We start from the raw sequence: 24,152 nt of genomic DNA on the forward strand, positions 1-24,152 counted from the left end.
ATGTAGACCGTTTACTGCTTAGACTTTTAGAGTAAAAAGGATCTCAGGGGTTTACAGAGGCCAGTCCCCTGTCTCAAGTACTCTCTCTCAGGAACTCTTAGCACAGGTAAGATCTTTGCTCACACATTTTCTGCAAGAAAAAACAAACAAACAAACAAACAAACAAACAAACAAATAAACAATGGCACCACCACCCCAGAATTTTGCCCAGGAGAGTCAAGAAGTTGCAGGGTTCAGGGTAAATGGCTTTCCCAGACTTATGTGGGAATACACCACCCAGTGCCGCCCACCTTTGGGTCCCCCTCTCCTAGCAGCTCTGTTCCCTCATCTGTGTTCATGATCTCTAGGGAAGAGACCACCACAATTCTAATTTCCTGGGTCTAATTGCAATGTCTTCAACTACAACTTGAGGCCAGTTTCACCTTCTAACTTTGTGGGTTGGCCAACAGCCTCTGATCCCCTTTCTTTTTGTTTTTTCTTTGTAGACCTCTGTGGTCATAGTCTCCCTTCTCTTATGTTCATGTTATTCTTCAGTTCATTTTCCCTTCCCTTGACTTCCCTCATTCCTTCCTTCTCCATTTGGAGGACGTCCCATTTGGAGTGAGAGTGAACTGTCTTGTGCATGGGTATACATTTTCACAGGACCTGTGGCCTCTGTCCTGTGCTGCCTCACACCTTGCCCTTAGGTGCTCTGGCTTGAGCTCATTGGCACTTAGGGAGCCCCTGCCATGGGGGCATCAGGGAAATTCTGCCCCTATCTCTGGCCATGCTTGACACTCTCTTGCCAGGGCCAATTCTTGCACCATCTTTGTCCCCTATCTCAATGTGCCTTTTCCTCCCCCAGGATCCATGTAGACACACTGAGTTCTGCTGCTGAGGCAGGAGCATGGAAGAGGCTTCTGTCTTGGGAAGGTAGGCTTGTGGCTTACTCTTCCTATTCATACAATGTCTGGTCCCATGGTGGCCTATGTGACCCTCTGAGCTTTGCACTCTGGACTTCGGTGAAGTAAGTCTCTGGGATCTTGCACCCATGGAAGCACCCTCAGTCTCTCCGGGGCCCAGTTGTGGTACCTTACATCACCAATGGCCCCTTCCTTCCCCTAAACTTTGATCCCTGCCTCTGACTTCATGGCTCTGCAATGGAACAGGTGCTGATTGGAAAAGCTATCTTTACTGGTGGTGATTACTCTGGGCTTTCCTGGCTGCTCTTTCTGTGGGTAGGATTGTCCTGCACATACACACACACACGCACACACACACCTTGACACATTCAACACAAGGTACATGTCCACATATAGACTTGCAGTAAATGGGCTGGTGGAACAGCCCTAGAGACAGCGTTAGACCAGCATCCTGGAGTCACGGATTCAAGCCCCAGCTCTGACCCTCAGTGACTGTGGATAAACTATATTCTTCTTTGCCTTTGTTTCCTCTTCTGCCTACATGATGGAATAAGAGCAGATGTCTCCAGGGATCTTCTTCCTGTGATCCAGATGCAGACATGTTACAGATAAAGGAGGGGTGGGCATTGTGTTTGGAGGCTGGGTTTATAGTGTCTAGTTCCACTGGCTTAGGGGGCAGATAGACTAAGTTTGGGTCTGGCTCTGTTGTTGTAGGGCTGTGTGACCTCGGACAAGGCACTCCATTTCTCTCACCCCAGTTTCCTCATCAGTAGAGTGGGATTATTTAAACTTTGTATCAGGTGGTGATTTGTGTAACAGTGCCGTGTCCTATACATGACATATATTATTAGTGGTCTTAGCTCACTCATTAATTCACTAATTGATCTTGGGTAAACTAAATGAGTTCTTCTCGACTTCATCGTCCTCCTGTGCAGACTGAGGTGTTTGGACCAGTAGAAGATGTTCAAGACCTCCTTTACCGTCTCCCAGGCAGCTCAGGGAGAGGGGATGCCTTGTTGAACAGGGCTGTGCAGAGATTTACCACACGGGGGCGATATGACCCCATTTGAACCGGCTCCAGAACGGCAGATTTTTGGGAAAAACAAACAAAACTTCAAGTTTTGGTCCATTTTCAGACTCTACTCCTTATTTTTATTTTTGACTTACCTTAACCAGAAATTTCAGAAATTTTGCACATCTTAAAGCTGGAAACAATGTAAGTACTTAGCACTCTGTGTTCTGCTTGTAGCCTTTCTACCTCGCATGCATTTAAAAAATGTGCACTGACGGCCAGGCGCGGTGGCTCACGCCTGTAATCCCAGCACTTCGGGAGGCCCAGGCGGGCGGATCACGACGTCAGGAGTCTGAGACCATCCTGGCCAACATGGTGAAACCCTGTCTCTACTAAAATAACAAAAATTAGCTGGGCGTGGTGGTGCGCACCTGTAGTCCCAGCTACTCAGGAGGCTGAGGCAGAAGAATTGCTTGAACCCGGGAGGCGGAGGCTGCAGTGAATGGAGATCACGCCATTGCACTACAGCCTGGAGACAGAGTGAGATTCCGTCTCAAAAAAAAAATAAAAAAAATAAAAAAAATGCACTGACAACTGGGAAACATTCACTATTGACCAAATTACTTTTTTTTTTTTCTTTTTTCTTTTTTCTTTTTTTTTTTTTTTTTTGAGGCAGGGTTTGGTTCTGTCTCATGGGCTGGAGTGCAGCGGTGCGATCCCAGCTCATTGCAACTTTCACCTCCTGGGTTCAAGTGATTCTCTCACCTCAGCCTCCCAAGTAGCTGGGACCACAGGCGGCGCCACTCCACCCGGATAATTTTTGTATTTTTTTTGTAGAGACGGCGGCGGGTTGGGGGTGGGGTTCCCTATGTTGCTCAGGCTGGTTTTGAACTCCTGGGCTCAAGCCGTCCTCCCACCTAGGCCTCTCAAAGTGCTGGGATTACAGGCGTGAGCCACCGCACCCGAACTACAAAACTACTATTGATAAAACATTTCTAAAGGCGTAAAGTAGGCACAATTGGTTAAAAATAAATTACGCGTTAAAAATGTCAAAATAAGGGAAGGCTAGATCCAGTTTACCGGAATTGCGCTGGTGATGGACGGTTCCTAGTATACCACAATCATGTCTAGTATGTCCCATAGCTGAGGGGCCATCATGGCCATGAAGGAGAAGAGTTGCATGGCTATAGCTGCAGACAGGCGCTTCGGAATCCAGGCCCAAATGGTTACCACGGACTTCCAGAAGATCTTTCCCATGGATGACCGGCTCTATATCCATCTGGCCCGGCTGGTCACTGATATCCAGGCAGTTGTCCAGTGCCTCAAGTTCCGGCTGAACCTGTGTGAGTTGAAGGAAGGTCAGCTGTCAAATCTTACACCCTTATGAGCATGGTGGCCAAGGCCTCTTGTCTGAGAAACGGTTTGGCCCCTACTATACTGAGCCAGTCATTGCTGGGTTGGACCTGAAGACCTTTAAGCCCTTTATTTGCTCTCTAGACCTCACTGGCTGCCCCATGGTGACTGACGACTTTATGGTCAGTGGCACCTGTGCAGAACAAATGTATGAAATGTGCGAGTCCCTCTGGGAGTCCAACATGGATCCAGAACACCTGTTTGAAATCATATTCCAAGCCATGAGGAATGCTGTGGACCAGAATGCAGTGTCAGGCATGGGAGTCATTGTCCACATCACTGAGAAGGACAAAATCACCACCAGGACACTGAAGGCCCTAATGGACTAACCCTGCTCCCAGAGCCCGCTTAAAAAAAAAAAAAAAAAAAAAAATATATATATATATATATATATATCCTTTCTTAAAAATATCAAAATACAATAAAACATTCCATCATTTTGTTTGAATGTTTTATACACTATTTTCCTATTGTATGATTAGTGGATCTCAAATATAAAAATACAAAACCAAAACAACATAACGAACACCCAAATCCATTCCACTTAGAGCTTATCATTGTTAATACTTTGGTATGTATGTGTCTATCATCTATTGACCTGAATGCATATATTTTATATATCTAGATACATATTTTATCCAGATATGTATGTATCTATCTGTCATGTATTGATCTGAATACACATTTTATTGAAAATTTAATATTTTTAATCTTTTTTTATCATTTAGCAATGTATTATAAACTTCTATGTCAAAAGACTTTTAAAGAATAACATTTTGTTTTAGAATAGTTTTGGATTTACAGAAAAATTGCTAAGATAGTACATACAATTCCCATATACTCCACACCCAGTTTCCTTTCCTATTGTCTTAAATTAGTAGGTACATTTGTCACAATTAATGAACCAATATTGATACATTATTATTAATTCAAGTCTGTGCTTTAGTCAGATTTTCTGTTTTTTTTTTTTTTTTTGTTTCAGGACTCCATCCAGGATAACATATTACAACCAATTGTCATGTCTCCCTAATTTCTCAGACTTTCCTTGTTTTTGATGATCTTGACAATTTCAAGGAGTAATTAGGTATTTTTAGGATGCCCTATTATTGAATTTTTTTTTTTTTTTGAGATGGAGTCTCATTCTATTGCCCAGGCTGGAGGGCAGTGGCGTGATCTCGGCTCACTGCAAACTCCACCTCCCAGGTTCACACCATTCTCCTGCCTCAGCCTCCAGAATAACTGGGACTACAGGCTCCTGCCACCACACCTGGCTAATTTTTTTGTATTTTTAGTAGAGACAGGGTTTCACTGTGTTAGCCAGGATGGTCTTGATCTCCTGACCTCGTGATCCACCTGCCTTGGCCTCCCAAAGTGCTGGGATTACAGGCATGAGCCACCACGCTCGGCCCAGTTATTGAAATTTATCTGGTGTTTTTATCATGATTAGTCTGGGATTATGGATTTTGGGAGGAAGGCCCTAGAGGAAATGTGAAGACATGAAATTTGGGAGGGGCTGGGGTGGAATGATATGGGTTGGTCGTGTCCCCACCCAAATCTCATCTCGGAATTGTAGTTCCCATAATCACCACGTGTGGTGGGAGGGACCCAGTGTGAGGTAATTGAATCATGGGGGCGGTTTCCCCCATGCTATTCTCATGATTGTGAGTAAGTTCTCACAAGATCTGGTGGTTTTATAAGGGGCTGTCACTGTCAATGTTGACCATAGTCACCCGCCTGAGGTGGTGTGTTTGTCAGGTTGGTCTATGGCGAAGTTGTTCCTTTTCCTCTCCTTTCTAGAAAGTCACTATCTGTAGCCCACACTTAAGGAGTAGGGGGTTATGTCTTCCCTCCTTGAGGGCAAAGCTATCTACATATATGTTTTGGAGTTTTTAACACACTTTTGCAACCTAAAAAAGAAAGAATAACCCAAACAAACAAGAGACTGCCTTGTATTAGAAGTATCTCCAAAGAACACTATGAGGATGTGAATCTGTGACAATGAAGAAAACTCCTTTCTTGGTTAAGTGACCTTTATAATGTATTACTGTGTTCTCACGCTGAAAATGAAGACATACCTGAGACTGGGTAATTTATAAAGGAAAGAGGTTTAACTCTCTCACAATTCAGCATGGCTGGAGAGGTCTCAGGAAACTTACAATCATGGTGGAAGACACCACTTCACAGGGTGGCAGGAGAGAGGATGAGTGCTGAGTAAAGGGGAAACCCCTTATAAAACCACCAGATCTTGTGAGAACTTACAATCATGAGAATAGCATACGGGAAACCGCCCCCATGATTCAATTACCTCTCACCTGGGTCCCTCCCACCACACGTGGTGATTATGGGAACTACAATTCAAGATGAGATTTGGGTGGGGACACGGCCAAACCATATCATTCTACCCCTGGCCCCTCCCAAATCTCATGTCCTCACATTCCAAAACACAATCATGCATTTCCAACAGCTCCCCGAAGTCTTAGCTCATTTCAGCCTTAAACCAAAAGTCCAAGTCCAAAGTCTTATCTGAGACAAGGCAAGTTCTTTCTGCCTATGAGCCTGTAAAATCAAAAGCAAGTTAGTTACTTCCTAGATAAATGGGGGTACAGGCATTGAGTAAACACACCCATTCCAAATGGGAGAAATTGGCCAAAACAAAGGGGTACAGGACCCATGCAAGTCTGAAATCCAATTAGGCAGTCACTAAACCTTAAATTTCCAAAATGATCTCCTTTGACTTTATGTCTCACATCCAGGTCACACTGATGCAAAAGGTGGGCTCCCATGGCATTGGGCAGCTCCACCCCCATGGTTTTGCAGGGTACAGCCCCCCTCCCAGCTGCTTTAATGACTGGTGTTGAATGTCTGTGGATTTTCCAGGTGCAAGGGTGGAAAAACTGTCAGTGTGTCTACCATCCTGGTGTCCAGAGCACGGTGGTCTTTTTCTCACAGCTCCACTAGGACAGTGCCCCAGTGGGGAATCTGTGAGTGGGCTCCAATCCCACATTTCTCTTCTGCACTGCTGTAGCAGAGATTATCCATGAGAGCTCTGCCCCTGCAGCAAACTTCTGTCTGGGCATCCAGGCATTTCCACACATCCTCTGAAATCTAGGTGGAGGCTCCCAAACCTCAGTTCTTGACATCTGTACACCTGCAGGCTCAATATCAAGTGGAAGCTGCCAAGGCTTGGGGCTTGCACCCTCTGAAGCCATGGCCTGAGCTATACCTTGGCCCCAGCCATGGCTGGAGCGGCTGGGACACAGGGCACCAAGTCCTGAGGCTGCACATAGCCAGGGGGCCCTGGATCCAGCCCAAGAAACCAATTTTTCCTCCTAGGCCTGGGGCCCTGTGATGGGAGGGGCTGCTGTGAAAATCTCTGACATGACCTGGAGGTATTTTCCCCACTGTCTTGGTGATTAGCATTTGACTCCTCATTACTTATGCAAATCTCTACAGCTGGCTTGAACTTCTACCCAGAAAATGAGGTTTTCTTTTCTACTGCATTGTCAGGTTGTACATTTTCCAAACTTTTATGCCCTGTCACCTCTTGAATCCTTTGCTGCTTTAGAGATTGTTTTCTGCCAGGTACCCTAAATCTTCTCTTTCAAGTTCAAAGTTCCACAGATCTCTAGGGCAGAGGCAAAATGCCACCAGTCTTTTTGCAAAGCAAGAGTGCCCTTTACTCTGGGTTTCCAACAAGTTCCTTATCTCCATCTGTATTAGTCCATTCTCATGCTGCTATAAAGGACTGAGACTGGGTAATTTATAAAGGAAAGAGTTTAATTGACTCACAGTTCCACGTGGCTGGGGAGGCCTCAGGAAACATAATCATGGTGGAAGGGGAAGCAAACATGTCCTTCTTCACATGATGGCAGGAAGGGGAAGTGATAAGCGAAAGGGGGAGAAGCCACTTACAAAACCATCACATCTTGTGAGAACTCACTCACTATCATGAGATCAGCAGCATGGGGGTAACTGACCCTGTAATTCAATTACTTCCCACCAGGTCCCTCCCACAACAAGTGGGGATTATGGGAACTACAATTCAAAATGAGATTTGGGTGGGGACACCACCAACTGTGGCAGGCCAGGTCTCACTAACACAGGCCTCCACAACAACTGTTTCAGTACTGACTGAGTGGTTTAAGTTAAATATTAAAAGCCAGTGCCCTTATACAAACGCTGAGATGTAACAATAGCCCATCAAGAGTTTTGCATAGGCCTTCCTTGGATCTTAATGCATGATGAAATAATGAAGGAATTCTTAATAGGACCCATTTATGATTAAACAAATTTTATTGTGGGTCTGAAGAAACTCCTCAGGCCTCCACAAACAAGTTTATTAGGGGTCTGAAGGAACTCCCCAAACCTCCATGATTTAGTGGGAGACAAGATAAGGGTAATCATCCCAACACCTGGACCCATTTAGATTAAGTAAATTTACTGAGGGTCGAGAGGAAGGTCTTTAGGACTCAGATCTTAGTTATAGATTAAAAGAAGTTAATCACTTATATGTTTAGATAAATACACACTTACATGTAGACATATAGCTTAGAAGGCATGTAACCTCTGGCAAACTTTGTAATTTTGAGTTGGTCTGGTGATACTTTCCAGGCATTCTCCCTGTAGCTGGTTGCAGAAATAACAACTCTCTTCCTCCCCAGTTCCTGTGCATTTCATTATTGGGCCCTGAGAAATAGCAGCTCGACCCTCAGTTTGGTCCAGGAACAAAACCATATCACCATCTGAGACCACCTCAGCCTGGACTTAATTATTCATATCACTATCGGCATTTTGGTCCAAGCCATTAGGCAAGTCTCTAGGAAGTTCCAAACTTTCCCACATTTTCCTGTCTTCTTCTGAGCCTTCCAAACTGTTCCAACCTCTACCTGTTACCCAGTTCCAAAATTGCTTCCACATTTTTGGGTATCTTTACAGCAGTGCTCCACTCTGTGTGGTACCAATTTACTGTATTAGTCTGTTCTCATGCTGCTAATAAAGACATATCCAAGACTGAGTATTTTATAAAGGAAAGAGGTTTGACTCACAGTTCAGCATGGCTGGGGAGGCCTCAGGAAACTTACAATCATGGCAGAAGGGGAAGCAAACACATCCTTCTTCACATGGTGGCAGGAGAGAGAAGAATGAGAACTGAGTGAATTGGGAAGCCCTTTATAAGACCATCAGATCTCGTGAGAACTTACTATCATGACAATAGCATGGGGGAAACCACCTCCATGATTCAATTACTTCCCACTGGGTCCCTACCACCACACGTGGAGATTATGGAACCACAATTGAAGTTGAGATTTGGGTGGGGACACAGCCAGACCATATCACATACTAAGGACCTACAATTTTTTATTCATTGAACCATTAGTGCTTGAGAAATCCTTTCTTTTGTGTCACCTCTGTCATCCCCTGCTGCAGTAGATGTCATTTGCCCCAACTCAGGTCTAAGAGAATGTTTCCTATTTCTAAAGGACAGAGAAAGTTGAAGTCTTTTGCAGCAGCTAGGGAGTGGGCTGAACCCCTCGGCTGGATTGAGAAATTCTCCCACAAGTCAGGCCTGTTTCTCATTCAGCAGTTTTTTTTCTTTGAAGATTAGCACTGTTTTACAAAAGGATTTTTGAAAAGTACTTTTCAGAATTAGCCAGATGTGGTGGTGTGTGCTGTAGTCCCAGCTACTTGGGAGGCTAAAGTGGGAGGATCACTTAAGCCCAGGAGTTTCAGTTTGCAGTGAGCTGTGTTTGTGTTACTGCACTCCAACCTGGGTGTCAGAGAGTCTCATATATATGTATATAAAAGAAGAAGGCAGCTAAGCTAGGGAATAATTCTACACATGGGCCACAATGGCAGAAGGCAGCCCTTTGGGCAATGGGCTGGGCAGTTTAGCAGATAGAGATTGGCCAAGGCATTGAAACACTTGATTTCTGAGCCCAGCTTCATTCAGGCCTTGCTGATGGACCCTAAATAAATCCCAGCCCCCTCCTCATGTGGTCTCTCCACTGTCCTTGGGATAGAGTCTCCAGACCCAGGAGCTCAGGCATGGTGATGAGTCAGGAGAAAGTCACTCCCTTTTCCCTGTTCCCTAGGCAAAACTTTATTCCCCCTTCTTCATCTTGTCTTGCCTACTTTCCCTCACCACTTTCTGCTCTGGGAACCAGGCTCTTGGGGAGATTGAGCTGCTGCGAGGCCTGCCCAGGAGGGTCCCATCTGAAGGTAAAGCCCCCCTGGGCCTTTATCTGTGGTCTTCGATCCTGTCTTCTCTCTCACTCTTGCTCTCACTCCCATTCACTCTCCGCCTCATGGTGGATCCATTTTTCTTCTGGTCTCCTGTCAGTTTTATTCTGTCTGCGCACCCACTTTTCTGCCCATATTCTCTTTTTTTTTTTTTTTTTTTTGAGGCAGAGTCTCACTCTGTCGCCGGGGCTGGAGTGCAGTGGCGGATCTCAGCTCACTGCAAGCTCCGCCTCCCGGGTTTACGCCATTCTCCTGCCTCAGCCTCCCGAGTAGCTGGGACTACAGGCGCCCGCCACTTCGCCCGGCTAGTTTTTTTTTTTTTTTTGTATTTTTAGTAGAGACGGGGTTTCACCGTGTTAGCCAGGATGGTCTCGATCTCCTGACCTCGTGATCCGCCCGTCTCGGCCTCCCAAAGTGCTGGGATTACAGGCTTGAGCCACCGCGCCCGGCCTTTCTGCCCATATTCTCAACCACTTTCTCAAAGGCAGCTGTCCCGCCGGTCCCAGCTCTTTGCTCCTAGAGCCCAGAACTCGGGTGAGTGGAACCACCCTGGTGTCCATTAAGTCCCCAGCCTTGAGGAAGGTCCTGCCATTTTCCCTCAGCTCCCCCGGCTAATCTTCTTCCTGTTCAGAGGGGTTTTCTGGGTGGGAAGGAGAGCTGGGCTTTTCCTGCGGCCTCTCCCACAGCTTTCCTGCTGTGGCCTTTGTCTTTGCCTGGATGCCTCCTGGGGCAGCACGAGCCCTCCTCTGGCCCCGTCCTCCAGTCTGGCCTTGGGAACATGGAGGTGGCAATGGCACAGCATGACTGAGCTTGTTTTGTTTTTCTTAATTTTTGCAAACTCTACATCTGACAAAGATCTAATATCCAGCAACTTAAATGTATAAGAATAAAAACCAAACAATCCTACTAAAAAGTGGGCAAACGACATGAATAGACACTTTTCAAAAGAAGAAGTACATCAGTCAACAAACTTATGAAAAAAAGCTCAACATCACCGATCATTAGAGAAATACAAATCAAAACCACAATGAGATACCATCTCACATCAGTCAGAATGGCTATTACTAAACAGCAAAAAGCGAAAACAAAACAGATGCTAATGAGGTTGTGGAGAAAAAGGAACACTTATACACTGCTGGTGGGAGTGTAAATTAGTTCAACCATTGTGGAAGACAGTGTGGCAATTCCTCAAAGACCTAAAAACAGAAATACCATTTGACTCACAATCCCATTACTGGGTATACGCACAAAGGAATAGAAATCATTCTATTTTAAAGACACATACACGCATGTGTTCATTGCAGCACTACTCACAATCGCAAAGACATGGAATCAACCTAAATGCTCATCAGTGGTAGACTCGATAAAGAAAATGTGATCCACATACACTGTATTAGTCAGGATTCTCTAGAGGGACAGAACTAATAGAATATATATGAGTTTATTAGTATTAACTCACATGATCATGATCACAAGGTCCCACAATAGGCCATCAGCAAGCTGAGGAGCAAGGAGAGCCAGTCTGAATCCCAAAACGGAAGAACCTGGAGTCTGATGTTCAAGGGCAGGAAGCGTCCAGCACAGGAGAAAGATGTAGGCTCAGAGGCTAGGCCAGTCTTGTCTTTTCACATTCTTCTGTCTGCTTTATATTCCAGCTGCACTGGCAGCTGATTAGATGGTGTCCACCCAGATTAAGGGCAGGTCTGCCTTTCCCAGGCCACTAACTCAAATGTTAATCTCCTTTGGCAACACCCTCACAGACACACCCAGGATCAATACTTTGTATCCTTTAATCCAATCAAGTTGACATTCAGTATTAACCATCATATACACCATTGGATACTATACAGCCATGAAAAGAACAAGGTCATGTCCTTTGCCGGAACAAGGATGGAGCTGGAGGCCATTATCCTTAGCAAACTAATACAAGAACAGAAAACCAAATACCACAGGTTCTCACTTATAAGTGGGAGCTAAATGATGAGAACACATGGACACATAGAGGGGAGCTACACACACTGGGGCCTTTCAGAGGGAGGAGGTTGGGAGGAGGGAGAGGATCAGGAAAAATAACTAATGGGTGCTAGGCTTAATACCTGGGTGACAAAATAGTCTGTACAACAAACCCTTATGACACAAGTTTACCTATGTAACAAACCTGCACGTGTACCCCTAAACTTAAAAGTTAAAAAAAAAGAAAATCAGGAAAATCATAGTTTTCAGGTCACTCTCTTAATAAATGCCTCTTTTTATAATTAAAAACACATTGATTTTCAGTTTACAAAGGTTACAGTGTTAATTGCCGAGAATTTTGCATCCAGAAGAAAATGAAATCTTAATACTTTGGTGTTAATGTCCTTGGCAAATTATTGCAGTCTGTATATATATACATATATACATAATAATATATGTATAATATTTATATACATATATAATATATAATACATATATAATATATAATATATATGTATTATATATGTATGTATATGTATATATTATATATTATATAATAATATATAATACTTATATAATATAATATATAATATAATATAATACATATGTAATATAATATAATAGTAATACATATATAATAATTATATATAATAATATGTATATATGCATATACACATATTATACATATATAATAATACATATATACACATATTATTATGTGTATATATATACAGACTGCAATACTTTATATATAATAATATATAATAACATATATATACTAAAAATGGGATTATATTGTCTAAACTGTATATATAATAAAATATATATATACTAAAAATGGGATTATATTGTCCTAAACTAATTCATAACAGTTATTTTCTACTTTATTAAACTATATTGTAACATTGTTCTACATCAGTAGACTTCTAAAGCATGATTTTAATATTCATACAGCATCTTACTATGTGGATGTACAAATTTTTTTTATTTTGAAACAGAGATTTTTTGTTCTTGTTGCTCAGGCTGTAGTGCAATGGTGCGATCTTGGCTCATTGCAACCTCTGCCTCCCGGGTTCAAGTGATTCTCCTGCCTCAGCCTTCCTGAGTAGCTGGGATTCCAGGCATGTGCCACCACGCTCGGCTAATTTTCTATTTTTAGTACAGATGGGGTTTCTCCATGTTGGTTAGGCTGGCCTCGAACTACCGACCTCGGGTGATCCACCCGCCTTGGCCCCCCAAAGTGCTGGGATTACAGGCGTGAGCCACTGCGCCTGGCCTGATGTACAAAATTTTAAACAATATTCCATCACTGGAATTTAACATTTTTTTCTTGTAAATATTACTGAGATGGAAATTGTTGCACTTATATCTTTATATATTACTTAATGCTTTTCTTAGCACAAACGTCTAGAAAGCGAATTGCTGGGTCAAAATGTACACATGCATAGTTTTAGAGCATTTGAAACATTTTGCCAAATTTCTCTCCACAGAAATTTTTATTGCTTTACAGTCCAGTTGAATGTCTTTCCCCTCTTTTTCCACAATTTTCAGGGTAGGGAAATGAACTAAGAGTCAGGAATGAGTTGGGAGATGGCGCAGGGAAGAGAAGAATGGGGAAGGTATAGATACTTAATATTCTTATGATGCAGAAAGGATCCAATGAAGACACAAATTCACTTTTCCTCAGTTTTTGGAAAAGAGGAAAGCCTGGTGTGAGCTATGAGGGGGATAACTCAGAAAGGATCAGATGGACCCTAAGGGCCATGGAAGAGGAGGAAAGAAGCAGATGAACAATTCCGGATTAGAGAAAACCTCACTCTGGTAGCTCAAGGAGTTGAGAGGAATCTTGGAAAACCAGGCTTAGGCAATGATCAGGAACCAAAAGAACCTGAGAGGCCAGAACCACAGGCCAGGTCATAGCACAGGGGTGGTTGGCTAGGATGCTGCAGGCACTGCTGGCACTGTTGCTGGTGACTCCTCTGGCACGTGCAGGTGCTGAGGCTGCTGCTGGTGGGCCCTGGATGCCACTGCGGTCATCACCAAAATGAATTGTAAACTTTCCTCTACTTCTTTGAATCACTTGCACCTGATTCAAAGTCTTAGGCAGTTGCATCTGCTAGGACTAGCTAAGATCACAGGCCTGTGTCTTGTCTGTCAGAGTTTAGGGAATCCACAAATTTGGGCCTAATGGCTTCTGTAGAAGTGGATAGAACTTTGTCCCCCACAAGCTATCTATCCACTTAGATATCTATCCCCACTTTGTCTATCCACTTAGAGCTTGTGGGGAAGACCCTGTTGTTAAGTTCATGGATGGCCTCCTTTCCTGCCATTATGACCCTTCTATTTGCAGGCCTATTAAGAATGAATTGGGGCCAAGCTCAGCGGTCCACACCTGTAATCCCAGCACTTTGGAAGGCCAAGGTGGGAGGATCACTTGAGGCTAGGAGTGCAAGACCAGCCTGAGTAACATAGCAAGACCTCATCTTTACAAAAATAAAAATACAAAATTAGTTGGATGTCATGGCATGTGCCTGTGGTCCTAGCTATTTGGGTGGCTGAGGTGGGAGGATCACTTGAGCCTAAGAGTTCGAAGCTGCAGTTAGCCTTGATTTTACCACTGCCCTCCAGTCTGGGTGACAGAGAAAGCTCCTGCTCCCACATCCCCATCTCCCCAGAAAAAGATTGGTTTGCTGGACAATGAGGTAGATGCAACCTCCTTTTGTTTTCAGGATGTGCTTGGGCCTCATCTGAATTTACCAGTTTCACTTGTCTATTAAGTGCTGTTGGGGATACCTAACTTTTGGGTGAGTGGGTCAAATTACACCCAATTCATGGTGTGCAATACTGTTCCACAGTTACCTAGTGTTCAGTGGTCAGCTGTTCAGTGTATACCGTTGTCTATAAGCAGCTGAATAACAGTTTTACAAAAGGATCTTGACTGTTTGCCCCAAAGGGCAAGGTTTGGCTCCCAAATCTGTGATTAACCTCTTGGATTTACCACAGACTCCAGTGACACTGACACTGAGCCTCTTACGGTCTGCTGGGCAGTTGGGAGGCCCAGTGGCAGAACTGCAGCATGGGCCACTGGGAGAGCCTTTGCTTCCTCTGGCTTTTAAGACATCCGATAAGTGGGTTGAAGCAGCCAACCCAAAAGGACTATATGTCCCTTCCCAAATCCAGATAACCACAGGAGGTCTTTTCTTACTGTAGGGAGCAAAAGGTGAGGCAACTTGTCTGTAACATTTGAGGAGATACCTTGATATCCCCAGAAAACCTTCACAGAGGGGCCGGGCCCCTAAATTTATCTCCTAGGTATAAATGTACATCAAAGATACCTGCCATTTTCTTCTCTCCAGATGCTGTCAGTGTAGTTTCATCAATAGAATGAACCAGTGTGGTGCTCTATGGGGTGGTGACCTGATCAAGGTGCCTGTGGATTTGGTGACAAAGAGCGAGAAAGCCGATGTAACCCTGAGGCAAGACAAGAAGGGTGACCTTGTGCCCTGCCGGGCGACAGCAAATAGCTTCTGGAATCTTCTCTGCTTATGAGATGGGAAAAAATGCATTTTCTTTCTCAAGATTTGCATAACCAGTCCAGGTGAAAGGAAGTGGCTTCCAGCAGAGGAGGCTCCCCTGTCCCTGCCCCCGACACCTTGTGTCACCGACCTCCTTTTCTCACTCCTGCCCCTCTGTTTATGCTCCTTAGCTCCTTGGCTGCCCTCATCTTTCTACTTTCTCCAAACTCACGTTTTCAGAGGGAGAATTGAGTTGGAAACTCAAGTCGGTTATTTCCTAGCTGTGTTGCCTAGGGAAAGTTGTTTAATGTCTCTGTGCCTCAGTTTCCTCAACTGGTTGATAACAATAGAGTGGACCTACAGGTGGACCTACTGTCAAGCTTAAGCTTTGGGGCCCTTCATTTGTATGGGGTCCTTCATAAAGGCGTGGAAAGAGCCTTAGCAATCGTGTTCCTGTGGTCAAATGTCCTTATATAAACTGCAGAAGTGATGTGTTAACTGCAGGCTGTTGTAATGTCTGTCTTTTTCACTCTCGCTTCCTCTCTGTCACATTTCCTTTTGTGCTGGGGGGTGTTGAAGTAGCCATGGATATTTTTGGATCTAAGGCAAAGTTGAGTTCGGTATAGATTGAGTTTGGTGGGATATGTTTGTGTGGTTCACAGTCACTTTTGGGTATAGTCAAGTTATTAATAGCTGTTCTGATGTATGAATGACTTCCAGGAATACTTCTTCCCCAAACTGTGCTATCCCACTCAGCATTGTGGGACAAAGTGCAGCACCACACATTTGAAGGAAGGAACCTTTAGATGCTGCTGCTTTTAGCTATTCCAGTCACATGTGTCTGTTGAGTCTTCCCAGCTGAGCACCCCGATGTTATGGAGCAGACACAAATCTCCTTGTTGTGCCTGTCTAAATTTCTGTTCTGCCAAATTGGGAGCATAATAAAAAGTGATTGGGCTGGGCTCAGTGGCTCACACCTGTAATCCCAGCACTTTGGGAGGCCAAGGTGGGCAGATCACGAGGTTAGGAGATCGAGACCATCCTGGCTAACATGGTGAAACCCCGTCTCTATTAAAATACAAAAAAAAAAAAAAAAAAAAAAAAAAAAGAAAAATCTGCCAGGCGTGGTGGCGAGCACCTGTAGTTTTAGCTACTCTGGAGGCTGAGGCAGGAGAATGGTGTGAACTCGGGAGGTGGAGCTTGCAGGGAGCTGAGCTCGCTCCACTGCATGCCAGCCTAGGTGACAGAGGGAGACTCCATCTCACAAAAAAAAAAAAAAAAAAAAAGTAATTGTTGTTTTATGTCACTAGACTTGGGGTGGCTTGTTATGCAGCCTTAGAAAACTTGAACATCATCCAATTGATGAAGAGGAGTGAATCTTATAAAGACATTGGGAAAAGATTTAGATTTCTTGCAGATTTGACATATAAAACTGACATCAAAGAAGATAACATAAATTTTAATATGCTACTATAATGGTAACTTTGAAGACAAACTGGTTAATGAGTGGGGTCAGTGCAAAGCCTATTTAAGATAAGTCACTGCACAGGAAAACTTGAATATTGTTAAATACCATAACTAATATATAAGAGAAAGTTGATAGTGGTTTGACCAAATTTGACAACCATTCTAAAAATTTATATAAAATTACCAATAATGAGTTGTGAAGTTGAAAAAGTTTTGCCCCTACACTATCAATAAAAGAACAAATACATTTCAGTCAACTATCCTAGGGGAAAGACCAATCATCTTTCTAATCTCCCTGTAGAACTTGTCTTACAAAATCATTGTTGGGCCAGGTGCGGTGGCTCATGCCTGTAATCACAGCATTTTGGAAGGCTGAGGAGGCAGGATCGCTTGAGCCCGAGAGTTAGCAGCCTGGGCAACATAGCGAGACTCTGTCTCCACCAAACAAACAAAAAACAAGCTGAGTGCAGTGGCACACATCTGTGGTTTCAGCTATTCAGGAGGCTGTGATGGGAGGACTGCCTGAGCCTGGGAGGTCAAGGCTACAGTGAGGCATGATCATGCCACTGCACTCCAGCCTGGATGAGAGTAAGACCCTGTCTCAAAAAAAAAAAAAAGGACAAAAGACAAAAATAATTGTCATATGAAAAGGTGATCAAATAGTGTGCATCAAAATCCATGAGAAATAAAGAATTATTGAGATAGACAATTAATACAAATATTTTTTTTTCTGAATTGTTGGATGTTTCTGGCATTTACCAGTTTAAAAACATTTCTAAGGTTGGTAATTTATGTTTTTATTTTAAATAAATATTTGTAGCTAATTTAATATTTGTACTTGTAGGTTCTTTGTATTAAATAGAGCAGTCCTCAATTGTATAAGCTTTAGGTCCCATAAAATTGGAATCTGTACCTCGTAGAGTTTTTGTGGGGATTAAATAAGACAGTTACTAGGCAAGAGGTTAGTATAGTCTTTGGTACATAGCATGTATGTGATGTTAGCTATTCTTATTACTATTCATTCCTGTTTGACTGTCTTTCCATGCTTCCCGTTCAGATTCTAATCATCTCAAGTTCTGCCTGCTCCAGATCACTGCACTGTATCTCTCTATCTTTTCAGTAGAGTGTCTTGGCCACCTGGATCCTGGTTGCAGCAGTGGCATCTCTGGGGGACGTTTGTCTTTTTTTCTGTCTGTCCAGTGTCTTTGAACACGCTTTCAACGTTTGGGAAGTTTTATGCCTCACTGGTCTTCATTCCCCAAGGTAAGTTGCTTTTCCAGATCCTACAGAGGAGGACGCAGAATTCATCATCTAAGGAGCTTGTAGGGAAGGTATCTGGCAGAGCCCAGGCATGCCGTCCCGAGAGCCAGCTGTAGTCACTGGGCAGTGCTGCATGAACTGTGCTGCCAGTGCTGTGGAGTTGACACTCAGTGCTGAGTGCCACCCCGGCCACGTGGCTGGGGAACCTGGTCCCCTTGGAGACACTGCACTGTGAAACCTTCTTTGAATAATTAGTCTTTGCTTAAGATGATCAGAGTGGAATCTGTTGCTTGCAACCAAGTACCCTGATTGATGGACTGGTTTGTGGTCTCTGTGTCTGCTTTTGGTGTCTCTATTACCTATTCTTCATACCACAGCTAGAATGATCTTTTAAAAAACTCAAACTTGATCTTGTCAGTGAGGATGAGCCCCCAAGTTCTCAAGCGACCCACAACATCCTTATGGTCTGTTCTCAGTGGAGATGGGAGCACTAGTAATTACCCTGATCTTTAGGCTTTCCACAAGGTGAAAGGATTTTTTATTCCACTCCCAGAGGGAAACAAGGGTAGAAACACTTCCTGCCGCCCTCTCTGGCCCCTGACTTGCTTCTTCATAGCTGGGGGAGTGACCTTAGTTACTCATGGTACTGTAGAGAGCATTTTTGCCTTCTTTGGTTTTTCTTTCAGGCTGGCCTGCCTTTGGCCACATGTACTCTTTTCCCTTCAAATGGTGAGCCCCTGCTTGGAGTGACCTGTAATTTGTATGGATCCTCTGTCTGTAACTGGGAGATAGTGGTGAATGCAGGGAGTGTGACACTTATTTTGTTTTATTATTTTAATTAAGAAAACCTAAATAGAGACAGGGTCTCGCTATGTTGGCCAGGCTGATTTCAAACTCTTAGTCTTAAGCAATCCTCCTGCCTCGGCCTTCCAAAGTGCTAGAATTACAGGCATGAGCCACTGCACCTGGCCTATTATTTTAATTGACACATAATAATTATACATATTTGTGGGGTACAGTGTGATGTTTCAATACACGTATACATTTGTATAATAAGTAAATCAAGATATTTAGCATATTATAAACTAAAGATGAAATCCTAAGCCCTCCACCCACTGAGAAACCTTAAAAACTGAGTCCTCGGCCGTGATGGAATGGAAGGTCAGACATGCTTTATTATACCTCCTCTCTTCTATGGTTTAGACACAACAATTGACCAGCATTAATGTTAAAATAGAGATCATGAGATTGACATAATAGATTCTTTGTGGCAATAAGATACCAAATTGTGAACAGGACTTAAGGCCATGCCAGGCAAAGGTTAAGTCACATATTCCTATACTTAAAGAATAAACTACGTTCTAACTGCTACAAGGTTTTCCTTTTTCTTTAGCAGCTAAACAACTCTGGCCTCGAGATAAGCAATAGTAAAACAGTTGTAGCTCCTCCACCACCAGACACTTACTGACTTACTCCCCTGTTCCACAAGCCATAGCTACAGCTTTGATTGGCCCCTAAATTGTAATGCATTTAAATGTTAAGTTTGCACCCCAAGGTGGACATGGGTCATATGCTACATACATGTTTATTTAGCACAGACATGTTAGGACCACCTTCAGGAATATTCCTAGGTCCTCCCATAACCTACTGAATGTGTACACTTGGCCAACCTGCTTGGCACATAAATCCCTGTTCCACCTGCCTCTCCCTCGAAGTGCCTACCTTTTGGGCTTTGACTGGAGCCTGTGCTTCCCAGCCTGTTAGAATGGCCACCTTACATGCTGCAACAGTCTTTTAAGAAATAAAGCCTCTTTCCGGGGGTGGTGGCTCACGCCTATAATCCTAGCACTTTAGGAGGCTGGGGTGGGTAGATCACTGGAACTCAGGAGTTCGAAAGTAGCCTGGACAACGTGGTGAAACCCTGTTTCTACAAAACAAACAAACAAACAAACAAACAAAAAAAACGAACAAAAACAAAAACAAAACAAAAAATTAGCTGGTGTGGTGGCATGTGCCTGTAGTCCCAGCTACTTGGGAAACTGAGGCTGGAGGATCACTTGAACCAGGGAGGTTGAGGTTGCAGTGAGCTGAGATCATACCACAGCATTCCAGCCTGGGTGACAAAGTGAGACCCTGTCTTAGGGAAAAAAAAAAAATCCTCCTTTCTAAATTTATAATTATCTTATGCCTTTATCATTTTCATGTGTTGAAAACATTCACAATTCTCTATTCTAGCTATTTTGAAATCTACAGTACAATATTGTTACCCAGAGTCACCCTATGGTGCCATAGAACACTAGAACTTATTCCTTCTAAACATACCTTTGTATCCACCGACTAATCTCTCCCTATGTCTCCTTCCCCACTTCCTTCTCCAGGCTCTGGTAACCACCATTCTACTCTCTACTTCTAGGAATGAGATCAACTTCATGAGACTTATTTTGACGGGATCATCTGAGGTCGGGAGTTCGAGACCAGCCTGGCCAACGTGGTGAAACCCCGTCTCTACTAAAAATACAGAATTAGCCGGGTGTGCCTGTAATCCCAGCTACTTGGGAGGCTGAGGCAGGAGAATTGCTTGAACCTGGGAGGTGGTGGAGGCTGCAGTGAGCCGAGACTGCGTCATTGCACTGCAGCCTGGGTGACAAGAGCAAAACTTTGTCAAAAAAAAAAAAAAAAAAAAGAAAGAAGTGGGTGCAGAGGCTGGGCTACAGAAGAACACACCGATTCCCATGGTTGAATACTCCTTAGCACAAGAACAGAGTCTCTGTGGGGCATAAGGACTCCTTGAAGACCACAGGGGTGGTAAGAGGGAAGACTGGGTTCCCATCATTTCCTGAACAGCTCATGTTACTGATGAAATGCTGAGGTCTCTCCTCACTGAGAGCCAGAGCTTCTGGCGTTTCTTGGCTAGAGGACACAAAGGTGGTAATGGTGTGTGAGAGGTGAGGGAATAAAGGGGACATGGAACAGCTTGTCCTTTTGCCTCGGCCTTCTGCTGCTCTTTAGCTATGGAGGACTCCAGGTAAAAAAGCAGGAGAAACCTCTGTCCCTGGCCCGAGGGAGGTGGGCAGCCGGTGGCACCTCAGCATAGAGGGATGGGAGTGCTTTGCTTCTACCATGTCCTGCTTCTGCCTCCCTGGTTAGCTCCAGCTCTGGATCCTGCCTCTCAAGCTGGTGGGTCTTCTGGAATCCCTGACCAGCTCTTTCCTAAAAGAATCCAGAGCAGGACACCCCAGTGTGTTTCTGAGAGACATGTATAGGCTGTCCTTGGAGATAGCTTTTCCTGATGTCTAACTTGGTCCTTTTTGACGCCATCTGACCATCTTGCCTTTTGTGCTGGTATCTTGGGAAGGAGAGAGCCTTATGACTGGAACCCTCAGATGCCCCTCTTCCTGAAGGCCAAGGGCAGAATAGATGTTCCATTGAGTAGAGGAAGGCTCAGACACAGGTGGAAGAAAATGTAACACAGGGGCTTGGTAAACTCCTACACAGGCTTTGGGTGGGTCACTTAGTTGGAAGTCAAGTTCACAGACACCTGCTTTCATGACTGACACGGACCTCTGGCTACCGGTGCAGCCATGGCAATCACTGTGTTCAGGGATCCAAAACAATCTAGAAGATGCTAAATAAATGTTCTTTCCCTAAGGCAGCAATCACTTCCATTCTACCTTGGCCTAATAACCCATGCTCTGATAGTGGCAATATATAGATTTATCTATATAAATCTATAACCCATGCTCTGGAATAAGAGGCAATATATAGATTTATCTCTGTTTTAATTTCAGCACTTCCTTCCAAGAAGCCTTTTCTTTTGAAGTGCTGCATGATTTCTGTGAGAGTGGGGTTTAAATCCAGCCCCTGAAGGCTGGGAGGATGAGCAGTGAGTGAGTGAGCAGACATCCTCCGAGTCCCTTCAGGGCAAGGGGCTCTGCCTCTTCACCAGGTGTTGCAGGGCCCTCCTCACGTCTTTGTTCCGAAGGGTGTAGATGATGGGGTTGAGCATGGGTGTGACGACTGTGTAGAAGAGACTGAGGACGCGGTCTGTGGTAACAGAGGAGCCTGCCTGCGGCCGGATGTAGGTGATGCTGGCTGTTCCAAAGAAGAGAGAGACCACGAGCAGATGGGAGGAGCAGGTGGAGAAGACCTTGCGGCGGCTCTGGGTGGAGGCCATCGCTAGGATGGCTCCCAAGATGCGGATGTAAGAGGTGACAATCAGAGAGAAGGGGATCATAATGAAGACTACAGTGGCTGTCATCACGGAGATCTCGCTCCTGTGCTTCCCGGCACTTGCCAGCCTCAGTACTGGCAGGATGTCACAGAGAAAGTGTGGGATGATTGGGTGGCTGGCAAAAGGTAGAGAGAAGATGAGGGAGGCATGGGTGGTGGCCGTGATGATGCCTGTGAGCCAGGAGGTGCCCACCATGGCCATGCAGGCCCATGGGCTCAAGAGGGTGGAGTAGTGTAGAGGCTGGCAGATGGCAACATATCGGTCATAGGCCATGGCCGTGAGCAGGCAGCACTCGGAGATGCCCAGGACAATGAAGACGTACATCTGGGCTGCACAGCCCTGGAAAGAGATGGCCTGGGGATGTGGGAAGGCCAGATTGGCCAGGGTCCTGGGCACGATGTTGGTGGTGTAGAAGAGCTCCACCACTGAGAGTTGGCGCAGGAAGAAGTACATGGGGGAGTGCAGGGCAGGGCTGACTTGCGTGAGGAGGATGATCAGGGAGTTACCCAGCAAGGTGACCAGGTAGACCAGAAGCACCACCCAGAACAGGGGGCCCTGCAGGGCCTTGTGGTCAGAGAATCCCAGAAGGAGGAATTCAGGCAGTGTAGTATGGTTTTCCCCAGCCATCACTCCAGGCCAGAAGCTGAGGCACAGCCAAGAAGAGAAGTTATTTAGAAATAACAATCAACATTTCTGTAATTTGGTAAAGCACTTTCCACATAGTTCCTCTCCAAATCAAGTGAGAGAATTAATATCTTCTCTCTGAATGAGCCATGGGTCTCAGAGAGATTAAATAATGTGGTTGAGATAATATCTAGAAAGTGGCAGGCCTGGAACTTGAATCCAGGTCTCTTGACTTCAAATTTGATGCCTTTCTCACTGTTTCCTGTGTTCTGGTCCTGTGCCTGGGGCCTGACTCCCATATGTAGAGACTCTAACTCTGATCTTTGGATCTCTCTCCAGAGTGAGGGGTGGAGCAGCTGCTATGACCTAGGCCCCTTTGTACTCTCTAGACGGATGCTGAGGCCCAAAAGAAACTGGGTAGCACTAGGGACTGTCTTGAACTGGTGTCTAATGTTCACCATAGTGAGCTGTGGATTTAGAGTGTCACACAGTGATATGACTATTTGTGATAATACTGCCCAATTGTATCTTTGGGATTCTGACACCTTCCCTGATTTCTCTGTTCTCCTCTTATCTGGGACCCTGTGTTCAGCTACACTAGCTGCCCTGTCCCAGCACACCCTGTTCTCTCAGGCCTCCAGGCATTGCCATAGTGTCTCCTTGCAGAGAATATTTCTATTCTTTGTATTAAAATCCCATCATATTCCAAGCCTTCACTCAAGTTCCGCTATCTCGGTGGCAGCTTTCTGTGATCCTCAGGCTCAGAAATAATTATCCATGGCATTTCGAGATTAAAAGTGACATTTAGGAACATATATTTCCATATGACAGTACTCGGATCTTATCTTCAACATTTTAGAAGGGTGCTATGCAGCCTCTGTTTGAACATCTGCAGTGATGGGGAACTCACCACCTATTGAAGTAGCCCTTTCTAGCTATGGCCTTTTCTGCCTGTGGAAAAGGCTTTACTGTATTGGTCTTGGCTAAATGCTTAGTGTTTCATACAATGTTTAACTCCTCTTGCACCAGAGAGCTCTTGAATATTTGAGGAAGGCACTTTTATCTCTGCTTTCATGAGATGTTGCTTGTCCTTTGGTCCCAGCACTTATTACTCCACTGTGAGATCCTGCAGGACAGGGTGGGGAGGTGGGGAGGCAGTTGCCTATTTTAGCAGCTGCTAGTGTTTCCCAGGTGCTTGGTTCCTGCCAGGCACCATGCAAAGGGCTAAACATTCATTAAATCATTGAATCTTCCTAATTACACTACGACATAGAAACCTTCATTTTCTCCATCTTACAGATAAGGAGAGGGAAGCCCAGACAGTGTAAGTAACTTTCTCAGTGTCGCACATTTCGTAAATGACAGAGTTTGGGTTCAAATCCAGGTCTGCCTAACCCCAGAGCCTGTGATCTTAACCACCAAGTTATCAACTGCCTTAGAGGTTAATCACCAGAAAAACAAGCTCAGTACTTGGGCCATGTCGAGTGTTCGCTAAACATTTATTAGACGAGTGAACGAATCTCAGTTATAAAGAC

General features: G+C 44.5%; 1 protein-coding gene and 1 pseudogene across 2 annotated transcripts; one reads left to right on the forward strand and one right to left on the reverse strand.

Annotated features, from left to right (window-relative positions):
- Positions 1–3,037: 3,037 nt before the first annotated feature.
- LOC104673717 lies at positions 3,038–3,672 on the forward strand (annotated as a pseudogene). Its single transcript, XR_004059759.1, has one exon. The product of XR_004059759.1 is annotated as a proteasome subunit beta type-3 pseudogene (transcript).
- A 17,988-nt stretch (positions 3,673–21,660) lies between these two features.
- On the reverse strand, positions 21,661–22,646 carry LOC104673718 (olfactory receptor 10P1). Its single transcript, XM_010377857.2, has one exon. It carries the CDS (start codon positions 22,618–22,620, stop codon positions 21,679–21,681), a length of 942 nt encoding a protein of 313 aa, XP_010376159.1. The 5' UTR covers positions 22,621–22,646; the 3' UTR covers positions 21,661–21,678.
- Between the last annotated feature and the right edge of the window lie 1,506 nt (positions 22,647–24,152).

The sequence above is a fragment of the Rhinopithecus roxellana genome, chromosome 10, assembly GCF_007565055.1.
Source record: "Rhinopithecus roxellana isolate Shanxi Qingling chromosome 10, ASM756505v1, whole genome shotgun sequence".
In the NCBI taxonomy this organism is placed as follows: Eukaryota; Metazoa; Chordata; class Mammalia; order Primates; family Cercopithecidae; genus Rhinopithecus; species Rhinopithecus roxellana.

Bases quoted from the DNA above. Each gene is read 5' to 3' on its own strand.
- LOC104673718 (XM_010377857.2), bottom strand. From the start codon at position 22,620: ATGGCTGGGGAAAACCATACTACACTGCCTGAATTCCTCCTTCTGGGA.